Genomic DNA, 15,552 nt, shown 5'->3' on the forward strand with positions numbered 1-15,552 from the left:
GATGGGATTGTGAGCTTGCTGATGACACAAATGTCAGTGGTGTTGTAGATCGTGTCAAGGGCTGTGGCAGGCTGCGACAAGACATTGACAGGATGCAGAACTGGACTGAGAAGTGGCAGATGGAGTTCAACCTGGATAAATGCAAAGTGATATTTGGAATTTGAATGCTGAATACAGGATTCTTGGCAGTGTGGAGGAACAGCAGGATCTTGGGGTCCATGCACATCCATCCCTCAAAATTGCCACCCAGGTCGGTAGGGTTGTTCAGAAGGCGTACAGTGTTTTGGCTTTCATTAACAGGGGATTGAGTTTAAGAGCCACAAGGTTATGCTGCAGCTCTATAAAACCCTGGTTAGACTACACTTGGAATATTGTGTCTAGTTCTGGTCGCCTCATTATAGGAAGGATGGCGATGCTTTAGAGGGGCTGGAGAGGAGATTTCCCAGGATGCTGCCCAGATTGGAGGGTGTGTCTTATGAAGAGATGTTGAGTGAGCTCGGGCTTTTCACACTGGAGAGAAAGGTGAGAGGTGACTTGTTGGAGGTGTACAAGGTAATGAGAGGCATGGATAGAGTAGATAGCCAAAGACTTTTCCCCAGGGCAGAAATGGCTGTCACCAGGGGGAATAATTTTAAGGTGCTTGCAGGAAGGTATGGGGGGGGAATGTCAGAGATATGTTCATTACGCCGAGAGTGATGGTGCATGGAATGCACTGCTAGAGCTGGTAGTGGAGTCAGAGACATTAGGGACATTTCAGTGACTGCTGGACAAGCCCATGGATGGCAGTAAATGGAGGTGGGGGTGTAGGTTAGGCTGATCTTCGATTAGGACAAATGCTCAGCACAACATGGTGGGCTGAAGGGCCTGTACTGTGCCGTACTGTTCTGTGTTCTATGAATAACAAAAAGTAGAGGACCCAGCACCGATCCTTGTGGCACTCCACTGGTCACAGGCCTCCAGTCTGAAAAACAACCCTCCACCACCACCCTCTGTCTTCTACCTTCGATCCAGTTCTGTATCTAAATGGTCTGTTCTCCCTGGATGCCATGTGATCTCACCTTGCTAACCAGTTTCCCGTGGGGAACCTAGTCGAACACCTTCCTGAAGTCCATATAAATCACAAGTGGGTGGTGCTGGAAAAGCACAGCAGGTCAGACAGCATCCGAGAGGTGGAAGAATCGACATTTTGGGCATAAACCCTTCATCGCTTCCTGATGAAGGGCTTTTGTCCAACACGTCGATTTTCCTGCTCCTCGGATGCTGCCTGACCTGCTGTGCTTTTCCAGCGCCACCCTCTCGACTCTAATCTCCAGCATTTGCAGTCCTCCCTTTTGCTGTCTGTATAGATCGCGTGCACCACTCTGCCCTCATCAGTCCTCTGTGTTACTTACATTTTGATTGTTTTCTTTGTTTCGTTTATTTTAATTAGTTTTCCTCCTTCACAGGATGAGAGTGTCACTGGCCAGACCAGCATTTCTTGCCCATTCCTAATGACCCCCCCAGAGGCTGGATCAGAGTCAGCCCTCACTGAGGCGATAGGTTTTTAAGGGGTTATGGGGAAGGGGTGGGCGAGTGGAGTTGAGGCTGATAAGATCAGGCAGAGCAAGCTGAACTGGCCATTCCTGCCTTTGGGATTTATGTTTTTATTTTAAATGGCAGCTCCCTGTGTGGAAATTGGCTGCCATCGTGAAATTGCTCACCTACGCAATTCCCCAAAGCCTGCTTTAAATATTGGGGGGCACAGACACAGCATTGACTGGATTGTGGCTGTTCGTGTTCAGGAGAAGGGGAGCAGATGGAGACTGTTCAGCCCATCGATCCTGGTCCATTGTTCATGTCCAGCATCCGCCCCCCTTTCCCTGCATTCCCACAGAGACTAGAATTCCACCTGGCCCAGCTGAAATGTATCCCGCAGTGGAACATGAACCATCCTCCAGGGTAGGGAATTCCGAAAGGTTCACAAACGCTTGGAGTAAAGAGCCCAGTGCTTGAACTATGGGCCTTTTAAACAGGCTTTCCCTCGCGCTCCTGGGCTAAACAGATGGAACTGTGCTCTGTGTGTTTGTTCTCTTCCTCCCTTGCTGTCTCTCTCCCGGTCTCTCCCCAGGTAAATTCCCACAGTACTGTGTAAACTCTAGTCTCTGCCTGTCTGTCCCCCTGTACAGGTGAGGTACCCCAGCCCTGTGTAAACACTGGTCTCTGCCTGTCTGTCCCCCTGTACAGGTGAGGTACCCCAGCCCTGTGTGAACACTAGTCTCTGCCTGTCTGTCCCCCTGTACAGGTGAGGTACCCCAGCCCTGTGTGAACACTAGTCTCTGCCTGTCTGTCCCCCTGTACAGGTGAGGTACCCCAGCCCTGTGTGAACACTAGTCTCTGCCTGTCTGTCCCCCTGTACAGGTGAGGTACCCCAGCCCTGTGTGAACACTAGTCTCTGCCTGTCTGTCCCCCTGTACAGGTGAGGTACCCCAGCCCTGTGTAAACACTAGTCTCTGCCTGTCTGTCCCCCTGTACAGGTGAGGTACCCCAGCCCTGTGTAAACACTAGTCTCTGCCTGTCTGTCCCCCTGTACAGGTGAGGTACCCCAGCCCTGTGTAAACACTAGTCTCTGCCTGTCTGTCCCCCTGTACAGGTAAAAGGTGACCCGGATGAGGTGCCTGAGCTGAATCTCGGTGAACTGGACATCACATCCGATGAATTTATTCTGGATGAAGTGGACAGTGAGCATTGTTTCCTTTAACCTAACTCGCACAGAATTTCTGAACGGGATTAAAATGCTTTGACAGCGTCTGTATTCCTGATGAGGATTGTGTGTGGGATTGTCGGAATGAGACTCTGTTGCAGTGTGGTCTGTAAAGGTAGCAACACTCTACCCCCCCCCCCCCCCCCCCCGGGAGCGTGCACTGATTGGCAGCAGCGAAGCTGACTGAGTCACTGCAGAAGGGAGGGATTGAATTAAACTGTATCCTTTCTCCTGTTTGGCTGTCTGATGGATTCAGGTTAACGAGGAACACCGAGCAAGTTGTGAATTTTACAAGAATTACTGTTTGTTACAAACAACTCGGCTTTAGCCACCACTAAAAGAAAATGATTCGCTGTCAGTATGTAATGGCTCGGTATATAAACTCCAAGCCTTCCCTTGAACCCACTGACCCAGTACTAGCTGCTGTGTCCCCATGTCCTCCTGACTTAACCTTTGTTCACAGTGTGGGGAAGCTCAGGTTATTATTGGGAAAGGTGCGATATGAATGGTGGTGTTGTTGATATTGTCAAGGGGAAGCGTTGAGGAATAGGAAGCCTCCTGGAGATCAGTCCTGAGTGGGCCAGCTGGGGGGAGCACTGCGACTTTGTTCTGTTCAATTGCAGCATCGGAGGACTTCCCCATTCGCCCTTCGGTACAGTCTTGACAGGTGGCTGGTACAAAGCTGCACGTGCCCATCTCTGAGGTGGTACCACAGTGCCACACCACGAAGGTGGGAGAGCAGCATAGTCTCTGTCAAACAGGGGAAGATGAAGCTGTGAGATCCAGCACCCCCCACACAGCTCGTCAGAGCTCCAAAAACCCACAACGACCCATGCATGGAATGGGCGGCTGGGTAGAAGCTGTGTGTGTAAGGGACACATTTGGGGATGGGAATGTTGGCTGGTCAGGAAGGTTCTGGAACTTAGGAACAGGTTGGTGCCTTCAGAATATGAATGTTGGGAGTCACAGGCTAAGACTCAGGGGTGGGCCATTCCAGACTGAGATGAGGAAGAATCTCTTCCCTCAGGGAGCTGTGAACCTGAGGAATTCTCTCCCAGAGGAAGCTGTTGGGGCCAGTTCATTAGATAGAGGGAGCTGGAGGTGGGATAAAGGATCAAGGGGTTTGGAGAGGAAGCAGAATGGGAGACTGAGATTGCATGGTCAGCCCTGAATGGGGCAGGCTCGAAGGGCCGAATGGTCTACTCCTGCTGTTTTAAAGAGCTTTCAGCTGGATCAAACCATGAAAAAGAGCAGCTGAATTTTCTGACCTTTTGGTCTTGTCGGTTGGTGCTGTATCTGAGCAATGCTGGTAAATCTGTCCTGTGTGTTGGTCGGTGTCTTCACTGGCCGCTGTTTGTGAGAAGACATGTGAAGACCATCTGGGGGTATCCTGAGTAGCTTGGGCAGGAGGAGAGACGTCAAATACTGGGCTGGTGATTGTGGAACAGGGAAGGCCAGGAAAAAGAAGCACAGTATCTGGACTCGAACAGTCCCAATTGTCCGCTGTAGAAAATATTCCTTTGCATGTTCAGGATGTAGGTTAGCTCGCTGAGCTGGAAGGTTTGTTTTCAGATGTTTTGTCACCGTACTAGGTAACATCTTCAGTGAGCCTCTGAGCGAAGCAGTTGGTGGTGTAACCCGTTTTCTATTTATCCTTTGCTCACAACTGCAACAGACCGTGAATGGACAGGCCCAGTACAACAAGCCACAGGTATTCGACAGCAACCAACACAGAAAGTGACAAAACTAAACCTGCAGAAAAGAAACTACACAAACTTACTCAAAATAACAACACTGACAACGCAGAAGCATGGATAAAACACTGATCTGGCCGACCCTTAACAGACACTGAAAAAGCTTTCTGAGTAAGAGGATTAAATTACAACTTCAAGGATGCAGACAAGAAAGGTTTCTGAGCAGTGTTAGGTACAACACTGACAGGCAACTAACTTTTAGATTAGATTACTTACAGTGTGGGAACAGGCCATTCGGCCCAACAAGTCCATACCGACCCTCCGAACAGCAACCCACCCAGACCCATCCCCCTACACTTACCCTTTCACCTAACACTACAGACAATTTCCCATGGCCAATTCACCTAACCTGCACATTCTTGGACTGTGGGAGGGAACCCACGCAGACACGGGGAGAATGTGCAAACTCCACACAGACAGTCACCTGAGGCAGGAATTGAACCCGGGTCCCTGGCGCTGTGAGACAGCAGTGCTAACCACTGAGAAAACCCAGCCAACTATCAGACAGGTAGTCACTCCAACATTAAGCGAAAACTAGGAAGGAAACGCACTCAGCACCCAAGAAAGGAAAGCCCTAAGAAGAAGATAAGAACATTGTTATCCACTGGGAAGCTTCCAGCTCAGCGAGCAAACCTACATCCGGAGTCTCCACCTGAGTTACAGATCTTCACAAAACTGGTGTTGAATGTTCAGTTAAATAGAATTCAGACATAATTCTCCGTAATACAAGCTTGCTCTCAGTGACTCGGGACTAGTGAACAGCTTTGCCACCTTGTTAATGCTAAGGCACTGAGTCTTCCTGCATAGCTCTCGACCCTCAGGCCTTGCTGTACATGACCAGCCAGACCCCACACTGTGCTGTGACCTTTTCCTGTTCTGCTGCCCTGCCCTGCCCTGCCCTGCCCTGCCCTGGTGTTTCGGATTTGTCTGTGATCTCTGTTTTGGAGGCAGGTGACAGCAACAACATTCCCCAGATATGGGGAGAGTTAGTTAGTTGTAAATGTTGTGTGCGTGCAGCCATGAGGGGGCGAGGGAGGGTCAAACTGATTTGGAAGTCTATGTTTAGAAAGTGAGGTCTGACAGGAGCCAAGGCTGGCCATTTCTAGGGAGATTGTTGCTACCTTTCATGGAAAACCGAACAAATACTTACAGGAGAGAGATCGAGAGCAATCAGACCAATGTTGAATATTTGCAGCAAAGGGTTGGTATCAACAAGACTGGCAGAATGGCCTCCTCCTCTGGTTCTCTCCTAGTTCTGCCACATGCTGGCTGTAAGAGGCATTTGTTTCATGGGCTGTTCTTTAGTTTTGGTCAGTTTTCCTGCAGGTTTGTTTACACTCTCTCTCACAATTTAATAAGCACTTGTTCTGTCAGGCGTTTACCCACCCAAATAATCGGTGCCATTTTTACAGCTGTCCTAGACTGAGCTGGGGTTTTAGCTGAAGGCTGCCTGCAGTGCTGTGTAAACCAGGTTAGTCACAGTGTTATAGAGTCATAGAGCTGTACAGCATGGAAACACACCCTTCGGCCCAACCTGTCCATGCTGCCCAGATACCCCAACACCCGGCCCATATCCCTCCAAACTCTTCCTACCCATATACCCATCCAGATGCCTCTTAAATGTTGTAATTGTACCAGCCTCCACCACTTCCTCTGGCAGCTCATTCCATACACGTACCACCCTCTGTGTGGAAAAAGTTGCCCCTAACATCCCTTTTATATCTTGCCCCTCTCACCCTGGTATGCTTTCCTTTATTGGTCAGAGTATTGAGTACAGGAGTTGGGAGGTCATGTTGTGGCTGTACAGGACATTGGGTAGGCCACTGCTGGAATATTGTGAGCAATTCTGGTCTCCTTCCTATCAGAAAGGTGTTGTGACCTTATAGAAATGTACAAAATCATGAGGGGCATGGATAGGGTAAATAGGCAAAGTCTTTTCCCTGGGGTGGGGGAATCCAGAACTAGAGGGGCATAGGTTTAGGGTGAGAGGGGAAAGATATAAAAGAGACCTAAGGGGCAACGTTTTCACACTGAGGGAGGTACGTGTATGGAATGAGCTGCCAGAGGAAGTGGTGGAGGCTGGTACAATTACAACATTTTAAGAGGCATTTGGATGGGGATATGGATAGGAAGGGTTTGGAGGGATATGGGCCGGGTGATGGCAGGTGGGACTAGATTGGGTTGGGATATCTGGTCGGCATGGACAGGGTCTGTTTCCGTGCTGTACATCTCTATGACTCTAAATCTATGCCCTTTAGTTCTGGACTCTCTCTTTCCTCCCCCCCCCCCCCCCCCCCCCCCCCCCCCCCCCCCACGCCCCAGGAAAAGACTTTGTCCATTTACCCTATCCATGCACCTCATAATGTTGTAAACCTCTATAAGGTCATCCCTCAGCCTCCGACGCTCCAGGGAAAACAGCCCCAGCCTGTTCAGCCTCTCCCTGTAGCTCAGATCCTCCAACCCTGGCAACATCCTTCTAAATCTTTTCTGAACCCTTTCAAGGTTCATACCATCCTTCCCTGGCAGGGAGACCAGAATTGCACACAGTTGGCAGCAATTTCCGTTTTTGTCTCTGGTGGACAGCATCTGCCATTGTTTTGGTTTCACTATTTGTGTCAGTGCTGTTATTATTCACCTTGTCTTGAAGGTACAATAAATAATCCCAAATTAATTTCTGTGTTACAGCACATATCCAAGCTAATCTGGAAGATGAATTGGTGAAGGAGGCATTGAAAACAGTAAGTTCCATCTACGGGGAGTGCAGGGAGTGACCCCAGTACTCCCTGAGGTGATGAGATGTGCAGGGAGTGACCCCAGTACTTCCTGAGGTGATGTGATGTGCGGGGAGTGACCCCAGTACTTGCTGAGGTGATGTGATGTGCGGGGAGTGACCCCAGTACTTGCTGAGGTGATGGCATGTGGAGGGAGTGACCCCAGTGCTTGCTGAGGTGATGGCATGTGGAGGGAGTGACCCCAGTACTTGCTGAGGTGATGGGATGTGGAGGGAGTGACCCCAGTACTTCCTGAGGTGATGGGATGTGCGGGGAGTGACCCCAGTACTCCCTGAGGTGATGGGATGTATGGGGAGTGACCCCAGTACTTCCTGAGGTGATGTGATGTGCGGGGAGTGACCCCAGTACTTGCTGAGGTGATGGCATGTGGAGGGAGTGACCCCAGTACTTGCTGAGGTGATGGGATGTATGGGGAGTGACCCCAGTACTCCCTGAGGTGATGGGATGTATGGGGAGTGACCCCAGTACTCCCTGAGGTGATGGGATGTATGGGGAGTGACCCCAGTACTTCCTGAGGTGATGGGATGTATGGGGAGTGACCCCAGTACTCCCTGAGGTGATGGGATGTATGGGGAGTGACCCCAGTACTTGCTGAGGTGATGGGATGTGCGGGGAGTGACCCCAGTACTTCCTGAGGTGATGTGATGTGCGGGGAGTGACCCCAGTACTTGCTGAGGTGATGTGATGTGGAGGGAGTGACCCCAGTACTTGCTGAGGTGATGTGATGTGCGGGGAGTGACCCCAGTACTTGCTGAGGTGATGGGATGTGCGGGGAGTGACCCCAGTACTTGCTGAGGTGATGTGATGTGGAGGGAGTGACCCCAGTACTCCCTGAGGTGATGGGATGTGGAGGGAGTGACCCCAGTACTTCCTGAGGTGATGGGATGTGCGGGGAGAGCAGGGAGTGACCCCATGCTTCCTGAGGTGATGTGATGTGCGGGGGGAGAGCAGGGAGTGACCCCAGTACTTGCTGAGGTGATGGGATGTGGAGGGAGTGACCCCAGTACTTCCTGAGGTGATGGGATGTGCGGGGAGAGCAGGGAGTGACCCCATGCTTCCTGAGGTGATGTGATGTGCGGGGGGAGAGCAGGGAGTGACCCCAGTGCTTGCTGAGGTGATGGGATGTATGGGGAGTGACCCCAGTACTTGCTGAGGTGATGGGATGTGGAGGGAGTGACCCCAGTACTTGCTGAGGTGATGGGATGTGCGGGGAGTGACCCCAGTACTTGCTGAGGTGATGGGATGTGCGGGGAGTGACCCCAGTACTTGCTGAGGTGATGGGACGTGCGGGGAGTGACCCCAGTACTTGCTGAGGTGATGGGACGTGCGGGGAGTGACCCCAGTACTTGCTGAGGTGATGGGACGTGCGGGGAGTGACCCCAGTACTTGCTGAGGTGATGGGACGTGCGGGGAGTGACCCCAGTACTTGCTGAGGTGATGGGACGTGCGGGGAGTGACCCCAGTACTTGCTGAGGTGATGGGACGTGCGGGGAGTGTCCCCAGTACTTCCTGAGGTGATGTGATGTGCGGGGAGTGACCCCAGTACTTGCTGAGGTGATGTGATGTGGAGGGAGTGACCCCAGTACTTGCTGAGGTGATGTGATGTGCGGGGAGTGACCCCAGTACTTGCTGAGGTGATGGGATGTGCGGGGAGTGACCCCAGTACTTGCTGAGGTGATGTGATGTGGAGGGAGTGACCCCAGTACTCCCTGAGGTGATGGGATGTGGAGGGAGTGACCCCAGTACTTCCTGAGGTGATGGGATGTGCGGGGAGAGCAGGGAGTGACCCCATGCTTCCTGAGGTGATGTGATGTGCGGGGGGAGAGCAGGGAGTGACCCCAGTACTTGCTGAGGTGATGGGATGTGGAGGGAGTGACCCCAGTACTTGCTGAGGTGATGGGACGTGCGGGGAGTGACCCCAGTACTTGCTGAGGTGATGGGACGTGCGGGGAGTGACCCCAGTACTTGCTGAGGTGATGGGACGTGCGGGGAGTGACCCCAGTACTTCCTGAGGTGATGGGATGTGCGGGGAGTGACCCCAGTACTTGCTGAGGTGATGGCATGTGCGGGGAGTGACCCCAGTACTTGCTGAGGTGATGGCATGTGGAGGGAGTGACCCCAGTACTTGCTGAGGTGATGGCATGTGGAGGGAGTGACCCCAGTACTTGGTGAGGTGATGGGATGTGCGGGGAGTGACCCCAGTACTTGCTGAGGTGATGGGATGTGCGGGGAGTCACCCCAGTACTTGCTGAGGTGATGGGATGTGCGGGGAGTGACCCCAGTACTTGCTGAGGTGATGGGATGTGCGGGGAGTGACCCCAGTACTTGCTGAGGTGATGGGATGTGGAGGTGTTGGTGTTGGATTGCGCTAGGCAATGCTAGAAGTCACGTGACCCCGGGTTAGAGTCGGATGGATTTATCTGGGATCACAACCTTTCAGAGCGCTGCCCCTTGGCCGGGTGAAGTGCTTCAGAGCAGCGCTCCCACAGCTGGTGATTTCAAATAAACCTGTTGGACTATGTAGGGCGGCACGGTGGCTCAGTGGTTAGCACTGCTGCCTCCCAGCACCAGGGACCCGGGTTCGATTCCAGCCTCGGGCGACTGACTGTGTGGATTTTGCACATTCTCCCCATGTCTGTGTGGGTTTCCTCCGGATGCTCTGGTTTCCTCCCACAGTCCAAAGATGTGCAGGTCAGGGTGAACTGGCCATGGGAAATTGCCCCTAGTGTTAGGTGCGTTAGTCAGAGGGAAATGGGTCTGGGTGGGTTGCTCTTCGGGTGGGTCAGTGTGGACTGGTTGGGCTAAAGGGCCTGTTTTCGCACTGTAGGGGAATCTAATCTAATCATATAGCCTGGTGTCATGTGACTTGGTAAGATATATATATATTAAGGAGCGATTAATTATTTTCATGGAGGGGACAAGTGGGAGAAATTTACCTTGTACTCTGTTGTGTTTAAATTCTGTCTGAGACGTGACATTTTTGCTCGTCTATTTTATCTCCTGTAAAGAGTGACTCGATACCTACTGAATCTGACCAAAACCCCCCTCAGGATTGTGCTGGGGGTAAATTTTGAAATGTTGCTCTGTTCAGAACACACAAACCTAGAAACTGGGTTCGGAGTAGAGCCTGCCCCACCCATCAGTACTGAGATAGCTGATCATGCCATCTCCCCACGACCCTGATCCCTTCAGCATAAGGACCATGTCCATTTCCCTCTTGAATATATCTAACATTCTGGGAGAAACTTTCCCCAGGTTCACGACTTTCCAAGTGAGGACACTCTTTCTCCATCTCAGTCCTGAATGGCCTACCCCTTTTTATATTTTAGCCTGTGGCCCCCTGCATTCACATTTCCAAGGAAGCCTCTACCCTACCCTAACCCCTATAACCCCATCCTTCCCATGGCTAACCCACCTAACCTGCACAATTCGGAATTGTAGAATACCTGCCCATCAAGTCCACCCTGACCTTCCAAAGTGCATCCCACCCAGACCCAACCCCCCTTCCCTTGCCCATTATCCCTGCATTTCCCCATGGAAAATCCATCCTAAACTGCACATCTTCCGGAGGAAACCCATGCAGACACGGGCAGAATGTGCAATCTCCACACAGACAGTCTGCCTGAGGTAGGAATTGAACCTGGGACCCTGGTGCTGTGAGGCAACCGTGCTAACCACTGAGCCACCGTGCCAGCCTGCTGGTGAGCTATCAGGAAGAGTGTTCCACTGAAAGGGGTCAGATCCAAGGTATTGAGGTACAGTCTGCTACATCCGCCTTCTACTGGATTAACTTTGGTAGTTCTATCAACGCTGTCTGTGGCAATCGCTTATAAATAATAGCTTCAGTTCTTAAACCCTCCCAGCTAGGTCAGGCAGGGTGTTCTCACTCAGGACAGGAAGTGTTGTTTTGTTTCATTTAAACTCGAGTAAAGACTTGACTGCAGTGGGATTAATCTGAATGTTAACATCTCCTTCCTTCTCCACAGGGTGTGGATCTGAGGCATTACTCCAAACAGGTCGAGACTGAATTACAGCACATCGAACATGCCTCCATCAAGGACTGTATCCTTTCGCTGGCAGGAACTCACTCTCACACGCCCCTGTGTCCCACCCCCCCCCCCCCCCCCCCCCCCCCCCCCCCGAATCCCCACTCTTTCCTCACCCTGGAACCAGTACACCTCCCAGGAGATGAGAGAACTGGGGGTTGAATTGTCCCCCGTTAATGTCTCATCCTCTGTGCGTTGGTTCTGTTGCTGGAGAAGCTACGGTCCGTTGTGAATGAATGGGTCAGGGATCTGGGTTTTGGGGCTGACGTGATGGTTCCTTGATCCTCCCTCGCAGCGTCGGGTCAGAGCTGAGGGGGGCAGAGCTGGAGCTCTCTGTCGGATTGCTCTCACTGGGCTGTAGCCCCCCCAGCAGCAGCCTGTGAGGCCCAGGCCGGATTAGCAGCTGCTGACCGTGTTCTTGGACTTTCAGGTTGGGTGGAAAGGATTGTGGCTGATGCCTGGACCACAGTAAATGGCCGATGATGTAGCTTTCACGTCAGTTAGCTCGAAGCTTTGCTATTCCCTGGGATTTTCCCAGAGTGTTGCCACTTTTCCTGAGCAGCTGGCTGCAGACATTAAGGAAAGTCAGAACATTTCAAGTCTCCACAATCAGATCACAGCCTGTGACACCATCCTGGAGGTAGGCACTGGCTTTAAACAGGTACCTTCTGAGTTGCATTGCTCGCTGTCTTACTTCCATTGCTGGCAGAGTATAAAACAGAAAGGTGGCCCTGAATTCATGAGTCTAATCCTTCACGTGATGGGTTCTGAATACCTACTCAGCACAGAGGCCCACCCAGCCCATATCGACCATGTTCCCAAACTCCGACCAGTCCCACCTGCCTGCCCCCGGCCCATCTCCCTCCAACACCTCTCCCATATATCGACCCACACCCACCACTTTCTCTGGCAGTTCATTTCTCAAACAAACCACTCTCTATTTTTAAAAAAAAAACACTTTCCCCTCATGTCCTTTTTAAATCTTTGTCCTCGAACCTTAAATTTTTAAAAATAAAACACGCTCCCTAGTTTTGAACTTGCTGACCCCAGGGAACAGAGTCCTACAGCACAGAAACTAACCCTTCACCCCAACCAGGCCATGCTGACCGTAATCTCAAGGTAAACCCTAGTCCCAGCTGCCTGCTCCTAGGGCCCAGATCCCTCGGAACCTTCCTTATCCAAATGTCAATTATAAACGTTGTAACTGCGCCCACATCCACCAGTCCCTCTGGCAGGTCATTCCACACACAAACCACTCTCGCTGGAGAAGTTGTCCCTCCTGTCCCTTTTTAAATGGTTTTTTTTAAAAAACAAACCCCTTTGCTGTTGGCCTTATCCAAGCCCCCCCCCCCCTCGATTTGGTGAGGGTGAGAGTCATCATTGCTGGTTTTTGTGGCGTTTCCCTGTTGATGCTCCTCGCCGCGGGGAGTGTCCCGCGGCTCGCCGCGGGGAGTGTCCCGCGGCTCGCCGCGGGGCTGGGCTCCCGGGTTCCGGTCTGAACTTTGCCCTGCTGTTGTTTCTGCAGCGGATGGAGCAGATGCTGAGCATGTTCCAGTCTGACCTCAGCAGTATCAGCTCGGAGATCCAGACCCTGCAGGAACAGTCCATTACCATGAACATCAAGCTGAAGAATCGCCAGTCTGTGCGCAGTGAGCTGAGCCAGTTGGTCGACGAGCTGGTCATTCCCAACTCCATGATCATGTGAGTCTCTGCCCAGCGTTCCTTACCCTCGCTACAAACCTTTCACTCTCCCTGGTCATCTCCGTGCCTCTGAGTTATGGGAGTGTGCCAGGAAACGAGGTGGGACCAAGATGAGGGGAGATATTGTCACCTGGAGAGTGGGAAGCCTGTGGAATGTAGGGATTTACTATCACAGAAAGCAATTAAGGCCAAAACCTTGAAGGAGTTAGATGGAGTCTACCTGAAGGGGGTCAAAGGGTACAGGAGAGAAGTGGGGAATGGGAGACCGAGTTGGATGGTCACCTATTAAATAGTGTAGCAGGGTCAAAGGGCAAACAGGCCACCCCTGTCTCTGTTTTCATTGCTAGAGGTCGTGGCTTCAAGTCACATGTCCTCGTAAAATCGACTGCGTCCCACCCCTGAGTCTGTCATCCAATTCCTCCTTCCCCTAGGGTCCCATTGATTGTCCTGCTGCGGTCTCTCGCTCTCTCACTCTCTCCCCAGCCTGAGCTCTGACAGGGTGTGCCAAGACCTGGTGTTCTTGGATGTTATACACAGAGCTCCCCCTTTTCTCCAGCCGCTTCCAGCACTGGTTCAGCAGCCTGTGTCTGTCTGTCTGTCTGTCTGGGTTGCAGGGTATATGGAGGTGAGTCTTGAACCTGGGGTCACTGTCCCGGAATGACCGCAAGGCGGAGGCATACCTTTGTTTCGACAGGGGAATCTTTAGGAGTGTCTGCCCCTGGAAGCTGTAATTGTGCAGGATCTAGACAGGAGTCGATAGATGTCTCACTGTGATCAGTCAGAGTGCCAGTGCAGGCTGGATGGGCCGATTGGCCTCATCCGCTTCCTGTTTCTGTGTGGGTTATCGACCTGGGGTAGCTGTGTCAGGTTACAGGGAGAAAACGGGAGAATGGCTCCCAGTGAATCACTCGTTGGATGGGCAAAGACAGGGGGAGCCTGGTTGGCCCTTTGACCCTGCGACACTATTCAATAGGTGACTGAGTCTCCCATTCCCAACTTCCCTCCTGTACCCTTTGACCCAGTGTGCTGTAATGGCATTCTGTGCAGGGAGTGAATGGGGCGACTTTCCCTGGGTGGCACTGGCTGTCTGCAGGCAGGTCGACACCACCCCCACCCCCCCGGTGCCGCCTCCCCCTCCCCCTCCCCCTCCCCCAGGTCCCAGCGAGGACCAGGCAGCTTGACCCAGAGGATTTCCCCCATAATCCCAGTCGGAATCACTCTGCTAGGCCCACTTGGGTCACGCTGAGTAATCACATCCATGTAACATTCAGCAACCATCAGGTATCGGGATAGAAGGAAGGCCGTTCAGCCCATTGAGTCTGTTCCGCTATTCAGTGAGACCGGCTGGTCTGATCATCCTCAGCCTTTTCCCCCACCCCTTCCTGATTAAACATCTGTCTGTGTGTGTGTGTGTGTGTACTGTGTATCTGTCTCTCTCTCTCTCTCTGTGTCTCTGTCTGTCTGTGTCTCTCTCTCTCTCTCTCTCTCTCTCTCTCTCTCTGTCTGTGTGTGTCTCTCTCTCTCTCTCTCTCTCTCTGTCTGTGTGTGTCTCTCTCTCTCTCTCTCTCTCTCTCTCTCTGTCTGTGTGTGTCTCTCTCTCTCTCTCTCTCTCTCTCTGTCTCTGTCTCTGTCTGTGTGTGTCTCTCTCTCTCTCTCTCTCTCTCTCTCTCTCCCCCTCTCTCTCTGTGACTCCCCCTCCCCCCTCCTCCTCCTCTCTCTCTGAAGAAATTCCTCCCCATCTCTGTTTTCTCTGGGCGGGTCCTCACTCTGAGATGATGCCCCTGTGGGTCCCTGACTCTCCCACTCACGGGGGAACACCCTCTCTCCATCTCCCTCCAAATCTTGTCCGTTTCGATCAGGTCTCCTCTCAGCTGTCTAAACTCCCAACGCGTACAGCCCCAACCTAGCCGACCTGTCCTCGGTCTCCCCACCGCCGAGAGCAGCCGAGTGAACCTCCTGTGGACGGCCTGCCTGAGGTAGGTGGGCAGAGAGACACCTGCCCGCTGCAGCACCCAGTCTGCTGGTTGTTTCCGACTCTGTTCTGTTTCAGGACGATTCTGGAGACGCCTGTGACTGAGCAGCAATTTCTGGAACAACTGCACGAACTCAATAACAAGATCAACTACGTGAAGGAGCAGTCCTTTAAGGAAACGCTGGCTTGTTCAGATGTGCAGGACACCCTGGACCGGCTGAAGATTAAGGTAGTGCTATTGCAGCTGGCTCAGTGAATACGAACTGTCCGGAGACCGGTTTGGCCTTTTTAGGCAGCATTCCCCCTTGCTACATTGACCATGTCCCTCGGTTATGTGGGACATGGAAACCTGGGCGTTCATTTGCAGGTTGTTGGGGCGATATTGCACAAATCTGCAGGAATTCGCCCAAAGCTTCAGGTACAGAAGGAGGCCATTTGGCCCATCGTACCAGTGCTAGCCCTCTGAAGGAACAAATCACCTGGCAATCTAATTTTTATACAGTTGGGCCAGATTCCTCCATGTTCCCACACGCACCCAGAGAATTGG

The 15,552-nt window shown here is 52.2% G+C and overlaps 1 protein-coding gene across 3 annotated transcripts in view; it reads left to right on the forward strand.

The window, feature by feature from the left end:
* Positions 1-15,552, forward strand: part of vps52 (VPS52 subunit of GARP complex) — a 40,064-nt gene that overhangs the window by 1,900 nt on the left and 22,612 nt on the right. Inside the window, exons 2-7 of one of the 3 annotated variants that reach the window (XM_060850528.1) lie at positions 2,630-2,717; positions 7,180-7,232; positions 11,273-11,348; positions 11,905-11,972; positions 12,858-13,033; positions 15,084-15,234. In XM_060850528.1, coding sequence (XP_060706511.1) covers positions 2,630-2,717; positions 7,180-7,232; positions 11,273-11,348; positions 11,905-11,972; positions 12,858-13,033; positions 15,084-15,234 — 612 coding nt within the window. The remainder of the gene's footprint in view (positions 1-2,629; positions 2,718-7,179; positions 7,233-11,272; positions 11,349-11,904; positions 11,973-12,857; positions 13,034-15,083; positions 15,235-15,552) is intronic. The other 2 variants (XM_060850529.1, XM_060850530.1) reach the window with 2 other exon arrangements.

Source organism: Hemiscyllium ocellatum, chromosome 35 (assembly GCF_020745735.1).
Source record: "Hemiscyllium ocellatum isolate sHemOce1 chromosome 35, sHemOce1.pat.X.cur, whole genome shotgun sequence".
In the NCBI taxonomy this organism is placed as follows: Eukaryota; Metazoa; Chordata; class Chondrichthyes; order Orectolobiformes; family Hemiscylliidae; genus Hemiscyllium; species Hemiscyllium ocellatum.